Source organism: Mobula hypostoma, chromosome 4 (assembly GCF_963921235.1).
Source record: "Mobula hypostoma chromosome 4, sMobHyp1.1, whole genome shotgun sequence".
Classification (NCBI taxonomy): Eukaryota; Metazoa; Chordata; class Chondrichthyes; order Myliobatiformes; family Myliobatidae; genus Mobula; species Mobula hypostoma.
Genome location: NC_086100.1, coordinates 24,721,159 through 24,734,247, shown reverse-complemented (window position 1 = coordinate 24,734,247; position 13,089 = coordinate 24,721,159). Strand labels below are relative to the sequence as shown.

Genomic DNA, 13,089 nt, shown 5'->3' with positions numbered 1-13,089 from the left:
TTGGCCCGAAACGTCTACATTTTATTCCTCTCCACGGATGCTGCCTGACTTGCTGATTTCCTGCTGCATTTTGTGTGTGTTGCTCAGGAATTCCAGCATCTGCAGAATCCTTGTGTCATTGAAATGACTTGCCTAGGCTTAGGACCTTTCATTTAGGTACGATTTCAATGGTAAGGTATCCAGTGTTCTCTCAGTAGTTATACTTAATAGTGGGGTGTATGGGGTGTCAGGGAGAGGTAGCACCTCTGGTGGGGAGCATGTCGCGTCCTTTTCAGGTGGTTTGTCCACCTTAGGTCCCCACCTGACACTCAGCTCTCACCTGTGGCTCCCCGTAGCTGTTTGCATGCAACGGCGGCCACACCCCGGGCAACCGCCGTGACAAGCCGGCTAAACCAGGTGAGGGTAGCCGACGGGTCTCAAACCCTCAGTGAGATAGGGCACATGAAGACAGACTCCGGCGGATTGAGTGGACGAGACCAATGGAAGGTCCAACGGTCAAGAAGGCGGTCTCTGCGAGTGTCGTGGAACATGTGGAGCAGGACAAGACACAGAAAGCGTCCTGGTCATCCACTGTGCCTAGACCCATCTCCGGCCGTCTCAACTCTTGTCTTGCCGCTGGATCCAGATGGGAATTGGGAAGAGAGAGTGAGGCTGACGCTGCGCAACTCTCCCTCACTTAAATCCAAATCACGCGCTAGTCTCGACACCATCAAATGGTGTCGAGGTCTTCATCAACAATAATGGACGAACAACTCAACTCATACTTAGTAGTGAGAAAACCTACAATCCTCTTTCCCTGGTGGTCCATATCTATGATTTACCCATCAGGAATCAGCAGTCAGATTGAATTGCTTCAGTATAAGGAGCAATCCTTGTGCTTTACTGCCTACAGCACACTGTAGGGAAACACAAGAGTGGCAGATGGATGCTTTTCAAGTGTGAAAATGAAAATGCCTCAAGCATTCAATCCAGTTCTTAGATAACATCCCTAAATCACAGCTTTGAGTGAGCCACGACTACCCTCTACGTCAGGCTTCGTGCTCTCCCTGCTGTTACGAAATGTGTTCTCTTTCTTTGTCAAGGAAACAAAAAAACGAAACCATCAGCTCAGAAATCACTGCAACCTTGATGGATTAAAGTCCCAGAGCATTAAAAAACTCTTAACTGCAGCCCAAAATGATTCATAAAGTTACACATATTTCACAGATGCTTTTACATTCACCAGTGCTTTACAAATCAGTGGACTGGATGGTTTCCATGGCAATTTTTGCCATAATAACACAGACCTCATTTTTATCCACAGCAACAGTAATCTCTACGTGTGCAGATGATTGAGTTAACCTGTGTCACACTGTGCCTCACCATAATGGAGGACACAACCTATTTACTTCGAGTGAGTGGAACACTGCTAAAATAAATATCCTAAGAGTTAGAAATCCATGGTATTGGATCTTTGAAGCAGAGTCCAAAGTATATGTCTTATTGATAAAGATGGTAAATTCCTAAATGTCAGAAATTTGTAAATAAATCATTCGTTCTTGGGACATGAATCACATTGACAATGCATGTATTTATTGCCCACCCTTAAATATTCCCGAACTGTGGAAGCAACTAAGAGCAGCAAGTAAACAGCTTCTGAGAGTCAGTAAGATTTCCAACAATGTTTCCCAGGAGGGGGCCTTCATTGACTTGCTGACTGATTGGCTGGCTTTAGCTATTAAACAGGAGATCCCTGACACAATAACAACTTGCTCACAATGCATTCCTTCCTAGTTAAAGCTGGCTTTATGTTCCACTCCTAAAATATACACAACAGATGAGAGAGATTAATATTACTTGTCACATGCACTGTACATTAAAACATCAAAACATAATGTGAAATGAACCGTTTGTTCAAATCAGCAAAGATTCTGCTGGGCAGCCCACACTTCTGGCACCAGCAGAGCACGCCCACGTCTCACCAACCCTAACTGTATATCTTGGGAATGTGGGGAGAAACCGGAGTCGCCATCTTATGATAGGTAGAAGAGAATGGACATCAAGACCTTAAAACGTACCTTCTCCCAACTTTCACTCCTGCTCCCCAAGGCATTGCAGAAATGCAGAATGAAATTACTGAACAAACTTGGGGTCTGAGGGACAGAATTCCAGAGATTCTCCACACTGTGCAGGAAGCTCTTCCTGCGTAGCTCCGTTTCAATGACCATGCTGAATCTTGTTACTATGTCCTGTTGTTTGGGATTCTACCACCAGCAGAAACATCTCAATGTCACTGACAAGATGAAGCAGGTGATTGATGAAGGTGGAGCTTGGATGTTGTCTACATAGACTTTAGTAAAGCATTTGACAAGGTCCCTCATGGGAGACTCATCGTGAAGATTAAGGTGTATGTGATCCATGGTGAATTGGCCATTTGGATTCAGAACTGGCTTGCCCATCGAAGACAGAAGTAGTGGTTGAAGGGACTTTTTCTAGCTGGAGGTCTGTGATTAGCGGTGCTCTGCAGGGAACTGTACTGGAACTTCGGCTGTTTGTGATGTATGTAAATGATCTGGGTAAAAATGTAGATGGGTGCATTAGTAAGTTTGCAGATAATATGAAGGTTGGCGGTGTTGTGGACAGTCTAGATGGTTGGCAAAGAAGACAGTAGGATATAGATCATTTACAGATATGAGCGGATAAATGGCAGATGGATTTTAACCCAGCCAAATGTAAAGTGATGCATCTTGGTAGAACAAATATAAAAAGACAATACACTGTTAAGGACACAGAGAGTGGTGGGAAGCCAAAAATGCACCTCCTGGGGTGGTGGTACAGGCAGATGAGTTAGGGAATTTTAAGGGACATGGATGTGAGGGCTGGAAAGGAACAGTCGACCCTGAAACATCGACTGTTTATTCCTTTCCATCGATGCTGCCTAACCTGCTGAGCTCCTCCAGCATTTTGTGGCTGTTGCTAAAGATGTCCAGTATCCACAGAAACTCTTGTGGCTGTGCTTTAGAAGCAGATTACCCTATCGTTATCATATTGTTGTGAGAGCTTCTTCACTATATATAGTGCTGCATTTTCTATATTACAAAAATGACTACATTTCACAACTGCTCCATTAGAAGGAAGGCAATTTGGGTTTGAAAGGTGCTTTCTAAATACAAATTTCTCCAAAGGATGATGTTGTGGCTCATGCCTATTGGCAGGCTGAGGTTAAATTGAATTCCATGGAGAATCACTGTAGTTCCAAATACGAGCTGGAACCCGTCATTCTGCTTCTAACTTAATGCCAATCCCCTATTGAGTTTGTGCCAAGATCCAAGTACCAGTCTGCAGTCTGTCACCCTTTAATATGAGGCACATCCCTTTCACTTATTTTTCTTAAGGCAATCATTTTCACAAACAGAGACACATTAAAAATGACTAATAATCCCTTTGGTGTTTACAGCTGTGCAGTAAGTTCCATTTTTCAGAGCTGTAACCCATGCCTGACTCATCCAGAATGAAGAAACTATATTTCCCAGGGGAGGCATCATTTACCCAGGAGCATCATGGACACAAATGGAAAATAACAGATAAACCACTCTTTGTAACAATTTACCTCTAATAACTTGTGGTATTACTGAACATAAGAGCTAGCATTCACTTACTGACGAACACCACTTCAGATTGGAACACATGAGGTGATATTTTCCTCCTTTTACAGAGTATATACTTAGATGAAAGCCTGTTGGATAGAGAACCTCTGACAATAAATGGAAGATTTGATAGCAGCTGGGATATTGAAAATCCAATCTTCAGCCCCAAGGAAGATGTTAAATTTCCCCAGTGCTTTTTGGAAAAAGCAGGATAGAGATGTCAAATTATGAGAGAGCTTCAGGAACTGGGGGGGGGGGGGGAGAGGAAGAAATTCTGTCTCTTGTGCCCTATAAATGAATCCATACAAGCAGCTATCTCCTCTCAAAAACTGTTCTTGCTCCTGACAGCTGCCATGTTTCCAGAGATATGAGAAACTTTGACATTGTTGAACCTCTTAGTAACAAGTATACTGCTCAGGATACATTAGCCCTCTATAACAAGTACAGTGCCTATAAAAAGTATTCACCCCCCCCCCGAAAGTTTTCATGTTTTACAATTTTTTTTCATGTTTTTCATGTAAACAATAGTTTTACAACATTAAATCACAGTGCACTTAATTTGGCTTTTTTGACTCTGATCAACTGAAAAAGACTCTTTTGTGTCAAAGTGAAAACGTATCTCAGAGACCTCGACCTTCATCCTGCCTTGTGTAGCTGGATCCTGGACTTCCTATCAGATCACCGGCAGGTGGTAAGAGTGGGCTCCCTCGCTTCTGCCCCTCTGAATCTCAACACAGGTGCCCCTCAAAGCTGTGTACTAAGCCCCCTCCTTTACTCTCTGTATACCCATGACTGTGTTGCCCCCCACAGCTCCAGTCGACTAATTAAATTTGCTGATGGCACTGCAGTGATCGGCCTAGTCTCAAATAATAGTGAGGCAGCCTACAAAGTGGAAGTCATCACCCTGACCCAGTGGTGTCAGGAAAACAACCTCTCCCTCAATGTCGCAAAAACAAAGGAGCTGGTTGTGGATTACAGGAGGAATGGAAACAGGCTAACCCCTATAGATATCAATGGATCTGAGGTTGAGAGAGTGAACAGCTTTAAGTTCCTCAGCATAAGCATCACCGAGGATCTCGCGTGGTCTGTACATACTGGCTGTGTGGTGAAAAAAAACACAACAGTGCCTCTTTCACCTCAGACGGCTGAAGAAGTTTGGTATGGGCCCCCAAATTCTAAGAACTTTTTATAGGGGCACGACTGACAGCATCCTGACTGGCTGCATCACTGCCTGGTATGGGAACTGAACTTCCCTCAATCGCAGGACTCTGCAGAGAGTGGTGCGGACAGCCCAGCGCATCTGTAGATGTGAACTTCCCATGATTCAGGACATTTACAAAGACAGGTGTGTGAAAAGGGCCCGAAGGATCATTGGGGACCCAAGTCACCCCCAACCACAAACTGTCCCAGCTGCTACCATCCGGTAAATGGTACCGCAGCATAAAAGCCAGGACCAACAGGCTCCAGAACAGCTTCTTCCAGCAGGCCATCAGACTGATAAATTTATGCTGACACACCTGTATTTCGATGTTATATTGATTATCCTGTTGTAAATAATATTTATTATAAATTACTATAATTGCACATTGCACATTTGAACGAAGACCTAACGTAAAGACTTTTAGTCCTCATGTATATGAAGGATGTAAGTAATAAAGTCAATTCAAATCAATATCTCGACAAAATGATCTAACTTAATCATAAACATAAAACACAAAATAATTGATTGCGTAAGTGTTCACCCCCTTTAATATGACATACCAAATCATCACTGGAGCAGCGAATTGTTCTTAGAAGTCACATAATTAGTAAAACGGAGATCTGTTTTTGGAGACTTGTGTGCAGTCAACATGTTTCAATTGCTTACATATATTAAAAATACACCTGTATCTGGAAGGTCCAACTGCTGGTGAGTCAGTATCCCGGCAAAATCTACACCATGAAGACAAAGGAATACTCCAAACAACTCCACGAAAGGGCTATTGAAAAGCACAAGTACGGAGATGGACACAAGAAAATTTCCAAGTCACTGAGAATCTCTTAGAGTACAGTTAAGTTAAACATCAAGAAATGGACAGAATACGGCACAGCTGTAAATCTGTCTATAACAGATCATCCTCAAAAATGGAATGACTGTGCAAGAAGGAGACTAGTGGGTGATGCCACCAAGAGACCTATGACAACTCTGGAGGAGCTACAAGCTTCTGTGGCTGAGATGGGAGAGACTGCGCACACAACAACTGTTGCCCAGGTGCTTCACCAGTCACAGAGTTTGCCAGAACGCACGTGGGAGACTCTGAAGTCAGCTGGAAGAAGGTTCTACAGACTGATGAAACCAAAATTGAGCTTTTTGGCCGTCAGACTAAATGCTTTGGCATAAGCCAAACACCACACATCATCAAAAACACACCATCCCTACCGTGAAGCATGGTGGTGGCTGCATCATGCTGTGGGGATGCTTCACTGCAGCAGGCCCTGGAAGGCTTGTGAAGGTAGAGGGTAAAATGAATGCAGCAAAATACAAGGAAATCCTGGAGGAAAACCTGATGCAGTCTGCAAGAGAAATGCAACTTGGGAGAAGATTTGTTTTCCAGCAAGACAATGGCCCCAAGCATAAAGCCAAAGCTACAATAAAGTTGATATCCTGGAGTGGCCAAGTCAGAGTCCAGACCTCAATCCAATTGAGAATTTGTGGCTGAACTTGAAAAGGGCTGTTCACTCACAATCCCCATAAAGAAGAATGGGGAAAAATTGCAGTGTCCAGATGTGCAAAGCTGATAGAGACCTATCCACACAGACTCTAGGCTGTAATTTTTGCCCAAGGTACAACTACTGAATACTGACTTGAAGGGGGTTGAATGCCTATGAAATCAATTATTTTGTGTTTTATATTTGTGATTAATTTAGATCACTTTATAGAGATCTGTTTTCACTTTGACACTAAAGAGCCTTTTCCTGTTGATTAGTGTCAAAGAAGTCAAACTAAATCCACTGTGATTCAATGTTATAAAACAATAAGGCATTAAAACTTCCAAGGCAGGGTCAATACTTTTTATAGGCACTGTACTTTCCTCTTAGGGTACTGTTCCTCTCATAACTACGTAGCTATATCTATTACTTTCATAACTAATGGAAGAAATGCTATACCTGCCCATTCATCTCCTCTGTCACCACCATCCATGGCCTTAAACAGGCCTTCCAGATACGGTAACAAGTCTGTTAAGGTCATCTACTGTATCCAGTGCTCCTGATGTGACCTCCTCTACATCGGTGAGACCTGACATAGATTGGGGGACTACTTTGTCAATAACCTTCACTCCATCCACAACAAGCAGGATTTCCACATGGTTAACCACGTAATTCCAGTCCTCATTTCCATTCTGACATGTCATCCACGGCCCTTCTCTACTGCCACGATGAAGCCACTCTCATGTTGGAGGAGCAACACCTCATATATATTCCATTTGGGTAACCTCCAACCTGATGGTATTAACATCACTAATTAACTTCACTAATTTTTTCCTCTTCCCAGTTTCCTTTTCTTCCATTCATCACTCTGTCTCCCCTCTTAGCTCTTCAACTTCTCACTAGCCTATCACCTCCCTTTGATACACTTCCTCCTTCTCTTTCTCCTAAAGTTCACCCTCCTCTATTATCATGTTCCATCTTCTTCAGCTCTTCACCTTCTCACTTCATCCCACCTACCTTCCACCTCACCTGGCTTCACCTACCATGTTCTAGCTTGGGCTCCATCACCTTGCTATTCCGGCTTCCAGTCCTGATGAAGGGTCTTGGCCCAAAACATTGACTCTTTATTCCTCTCCATAAATGCTGCCTGACCTGCTGAGTCCCTCCAGCATTTTTCTATGTGTTACTCTGCATTTCCAGCGCCTGCAGAATCTCTTGTATTTATGATCAGGAATCCAGCGTACTTGATGGTAATGGAATCAGAGTCAATGAATGTCTTCAAAATGGGACAAGACAGAACAAATCACCATGTAATATGAGCTGGAACAGCTAAAAAGCTAAAACAGCTGCTCTGCAACTCCAGTGACCTTGTTTCAATCCTGAACACATGGTGTCTCTGTGAGGGGCTTGCACATTCTCTTTGCGCAGATTGTCTTTGATTGCTACAAGTTCCTTCTCTATCCCAAAGACATGCTGGTTAGCAAGTTAGTTGGCAATTGTAACTTGCCCCTAATGCAGCTGAATGTCAGGTTTGAGTTGGGCATATGAGAGAGAATAGGTTAAAGGGAAACAAGCAGGAGGTGGCCCTGATAGGATTCTCTAAGAGCGGCGTGCATTTAATGGGCTGCAGGGTGGGGCTGGGAGGCTCAAGAGACTGCAGAAGCTGGAATCTGGAGCAATAAAACCATCTGCTGGAGGAACTCCAGGCGGTCGAGCAGCATCTGTGAGGGGAGAAGAGCTGTCAACATTAATCATGATGCAGAGTTTCAACCCAAATCATCACCATACCCTAACCCCCCACCCCACAGATGCTGTTTGACCTGCTGGGTTCCTGAAGCAGGTTGTTGCAAGGGAATGGAACAGGGTTCCTCTACCATAGACTGGATGTACTAAATGGCTTCCTTCAATGCTATAACAATCCTCTGATCTCATGTCAGGCTTCAGTTTCCTCATTGCTCCTGACTTTGCAAATTAGACAGAACAAGAAACATCAAAAGGAAGAGAAAACAGCATGGGCTTCTTGCTGCGGCTGCTAATTATTCAGGCTCTGCAATCCAACCCTTTGCGCAGGTACAGTAATGTGTGGATATATTGGAGAGTGTGTTACAGCAACACTCAACAGGAAGGCTGCAAAAAAAATCTTTTAGCAGGGACAATTTCTATTTCAGTAGCAAAGCTTTCTTATCGGCAAAATGCAGCTTTAAGCCTTAATAATGGTGGCCTGGGAGTGAGGGAAGGGAGGAGGCCATAAGGAATAAATACCTGAAAGACACCACCTCATTATCGCCCCAGCACATCACTCAGAAATATCAACACTTACTATGTCAGGACTATGGCGACAGCATCGTTCAGAACACTCTCCCCAAAGAGCAGCGTATAGAGCTGTGGATCCACATCGAGCTCGTGGAAAATGGCCAGAACAGTCACTGTATGTGTAAGAACAACAAAGAGAAGCCATATTTATTCAGACTATAGTGGGAGGCAGGAACCAGTGAAATTAACCCCAAAACCAGACTAGCCCCCGGGTAATCACTGACATTGGAGGCTTCCTGGGTGTAAATTAAACACAAACCTTGCAAGCTCTATTTCATTGCACCGCTCCTGTTGCTAGGCAACCCTGTGGTGACATGCAGCAGCATTAAAACAGGCACTATTAAGTATAATACATCAGGAGAACTATTCCTGCAGGCAGTAAATACAGAAGCTCGGTATGCATTACAATTCAGCCTACGAGGGATAGAGTAGAGAATCCATTTGCTTTTTACTCATTCTTTTAACGTGAAAACTTAATTCTCTCCTCAGCCAGTAGCGGAGAGGGTCTGCAGCTATGGGCAGATTCCATTGAATGCTGCAGATGCTTCAAAGCCAATATTTTGCTGTCTAAAGTCATTTTTCCTCACCTTCTCTCCATCCTTTCACCAAGTCCGTATCCGCAGGAAACTACCCCTTCTGCCCAGGGGACATGAATTTACTTATTTATTTTATGAAAGCTCAACATAACGTTGAACATCCCTGCTTAATCTCAATTTAATCTTCATAGTCAACCCCAATGTCACTCATCCCACCAGCTCATCTCTATCACTCTTCTGTCCCCTTACCAAAGACTGCACGGCAGCTGAGAAAACTGGGGCTGTTACCACAGCTTCAGAGAAGGTGCAACAAGATTACTTCCCCTCAATAGCAGTACGCGCCTGTACACAAATGTGCTGACCTCACACAGCAACGCAAGATTACTCTAATGTTATCTTCCATGCAATGGTCTTGACTCGATGCTGGAGTCACTCAGAACGCAGAAGAGCACAGGTACAGACCCTTTGGCCCCCGATGTTTGCACTGAACATGATGCTGAATTAAACTAGATTCCTTCTATCTGCACATGATCCATATCCCACCATTCCCCTTGCATATTCAACAGCATCTGAAACACTATTATCGCATCAGCATTCTGTTATTGCTTTCCCTTGTACTGCCTCGACGTACCAAAATAACCCGTATGTTTGGCATGCAAAACTAAGCTTTTCTCTGTACCTCAGTACGTGTGACAATAATAAACCAATTTACAACTTAATTTTCCAATTTAGTAATTCTGCTTCCACCACTACCCCTGGCACCCACCATTCTGTGTATTAAAAACAACTGGTCCCACACATCTCCTTTAAAAATTCCCCTCTCATGTCCTCTAAATGGTCACAGAGCTGTTGTCAGGTATGAAACCATTCGAACTTTATACAGGGAAAGGAGGAAGGAGGAGGGTGGCTGCCCCTGGCAGAATCTGGGCTCTAGCTGTGGGTATGCTGTGCGGTCCAAGTAATACAACTCATTTTTAGTGGATCCTTGTGGCCCTCCTTGCATTTCCTCACTCTACTTGCTGTCTCACTGACATGGAGACCTGTCAGTGGTCAGTTCACATCGCTCACTTGCAATCCCAATCACTTGCACTCCCCCCCCCCCGAGAAAATCAACCCCACTCAAATTATCATCTGCAATATATGCATCCATACAGTGTTCCTATTGAAGGGTGTCCTCAAACATTTCTGAAAGATAAGCCAACCTAAAATGAAAGCATTTCTTTCAGGAGGTACAGTATGGAATGTGAAAGACCACGCAACACAGGAACAGAAAAGGAACAGAAAAAGGCCATTCAGCCCACTGAGTCTGTCCTGCTATTCAATCATGGCTGATTCCCTCTCTAACCTCTTCTCCTGCCTTCTCCCCCGAACTTTTGATGCCTTTACTAATCGAGAACCTATCAACCTTTGTTTTAAATATTCCCAATGATTTGGCCTCTATGGCCCTGTGTAGCAACAAATTCCACAGATTCACAACTTTCTGGCTAAAGAAATTCCTCCTTCTCTCTATTTTACAGGGACATCCTTCTATTCTGAGGCTCTGCCCTCTGGTCCTAGACTCTACAGCTTTAAATCAATTAAGTCATTAACTACACAACAATATCAGATTCTGAATCTTTCCACAACACTGTCCTTCCCATGGGGAGTGAGCCTCCCACGATGAGCCAGTGAGGACCGGCCACAGAATGCTGATAGGCATGTACTGTTTGAGTTAACAATCCATGCACAGAAATGGATAGAGAGTCACAAAGCACTGCAGCACAGAAACAGGCCCTTCGGCCCATTTAGTCCATGCCAAACTATTATTCTGCCTAGTCCCATTGACCTGTACCTGGACCATATCTTTCCCTTCCTCTCCTATCCATGTACTTAACCAAGCTTCTCTTAAGTTTTGCAATTTAACCCATCTCCACCACTTCCACTGGCAACTTGTTCCACACTCACACCACCCTCCGAATGAAAAACTTCCATCCCTTAAATAAGTCACCTTTCACCCTTAACCTATGACATTTAGTTTAGTCTCATCCAACCACAGTGAATAAAGCCTGCTAGCATTTGTGCTTTCTGTATCACTCATAATTTTGTATACACCTATCAGATCTCCCCTCATTCTCCTACACTCCAGGGAATACAGTCCTAACCCATTCAAACTTCCCCTATAACTCAGGTCCTCAAGTCCCAGCAACATCCTTGTAAATTTTCTCCGTACTCTATCAATCTAATTGACATCTTTCCTGTAGGTAGACAGCCAGAGCTGCACACAATACCCTAAATTAAACCTCAACAATATCTTATACAACTTCAACATAACATCCAACTCCTGCACTCATTGCCTTGATTTATGAAACCAAATGTACCAAAAGCTTTCTTTACAACCACACAGCATCTACCTGTGATGCTACTTTCAAGGAATTATGGACCTGTATTCCCAAATCCCTTTGTTCGACAGCATTCCTCATTGCCCTGTTTAACTCCCCTTGGTGCTCCTCCTCCTCCCTTTCTCCTAATATCCACTCTCCCCTCCCATCAGATTCCTTCTTCTCCACCCCTTTACCTTTCCCACCCTCCTGGTTTCATCTATCACCTTCCCCTGCTCCTACCTTTTCATTCTGGCATCATCCCCCTTCCTTTCCAGTCCTGAAGAAGGGTCTTGGCCCGAAATGCCAACTGTTTGTTCATTTTCCAATGTTGCTGCCTGACCTGCTGAGTTCCTTCATGATTTTGTGTATGTTGCTTTGGATTTCCAGCATCTGCAGAATTACTTGTGTTCCTGTTTAGGTCCTACCCTGGTTTGCCTTCCCAAAGTGCAACAACTCACACTTGTGGGCATTAAATTTAATTTGCCCTTTTTCAAGTTGGTTCAGATCCCATTACAAGCTTTGACAGTGTTCCTCGCTGTCTATTCTGCCCCCCAATCTTGGTGTCACCTGCAAATTTGCTGATACATTTACTACATTATCATCCAGATCATTGATATAGAGGACAAACAACAACAAAGCTGTTATGTTTTATAACTTCAAAACATTAAACTAATTCAAAGGGAGACATGAGGGTCTGAAATTTGAGTCTAACTTCCTTTTTACTTTAAGCGAGGTGCACACACTTATCATGTGGTAATGTCATGACATATGCAATTCACATATTTTTAGATACAGCATAACCATAATGAATTATATACTCAACAAAGAATGCTTAATTAAACAATATATTTACAAGTTTACTCAAATATTACTGAAATAATATGGTCTATGGTCTTTGATAATAATTAAATACAGAAGAATGCAGTACCGATCCCTGCAGCACATCATTAGTGACAGGCCTCCACTGACAGGCAACCATTTACTGCCACTCTCTGGTTTCTTCCACTAAGACAATGTTGAATCTAATTTACTATCACAGGGAAGACTGTCTCTGATTGTCTGATCTGTCTTGCCCTTCTTTACTTGCCTGGGTCAGTGGCTGAAATCAGTGCTCCGAAGAATAGGCAGTCGGTGAAGTAAAAGTCCAGCTTGCCCAGTTGTCCCAGCTGTATCATCCCCAGGACAAAACCATACATAATGCCCCTGAAAAATACAACAAAGACACAATGAAATACTGAGAGACCTCTCAAACAAGAAAAAACTTGCAGATACCGGAAATCCAAGCAGTCCTGGTAACGGGTCTCAGCCTAAAACATCAACTGTGCTCTTTTCCATAGATGCTGCCTGGCCTGCTGAGTTCCTCCAACATTTGATGTGTGTTGCTGGGACTTCCAGCATCTGCGGATTTTCTCTTGCCTATGTCCTATAATCTTATGCTTTATAAAATATTCTAATAAGAATACTGTACACTTCCTTCCACTGTAAGAGATATTTTAAGGTATTATTTATCCTTTGTTCATATTACCTAGTGCCTATGACATAACACGGGAGGATTTGTGCTTAGAG

General features: G+C 43.4%; 1 protein-coding gene across 1 annotated transcript in view; it reads right to left on the bottom strand.

Annotated features, from left to right (window-relative positions):
• LOC134345172 (sodium/hydrogen exchanger 9-like) overlaps positions 1 to 13,089 on the bottom strand; it is a 585,864-nt gene that overhangs the window by 401,520 nt on the left and 171,255 nt on the right. Inside the window, exons 5-6 of the mRNA XM_063045405.1 lie at positions 12,611 to 12,726; positions 8,635 to 8,740 (exon numbers count right to left, since the gene is read on the bottom strand). Coding sequence (XP_062901475.1) covers positions 8,635 to 8,740; positions 12,611 to 12,726 — 222 coding nt within the window. The remainder of the gene's footprint in view (positions 1 to 8,634; positions 8,741 to 12,610; positions 12,727 to 13,089) is intronic.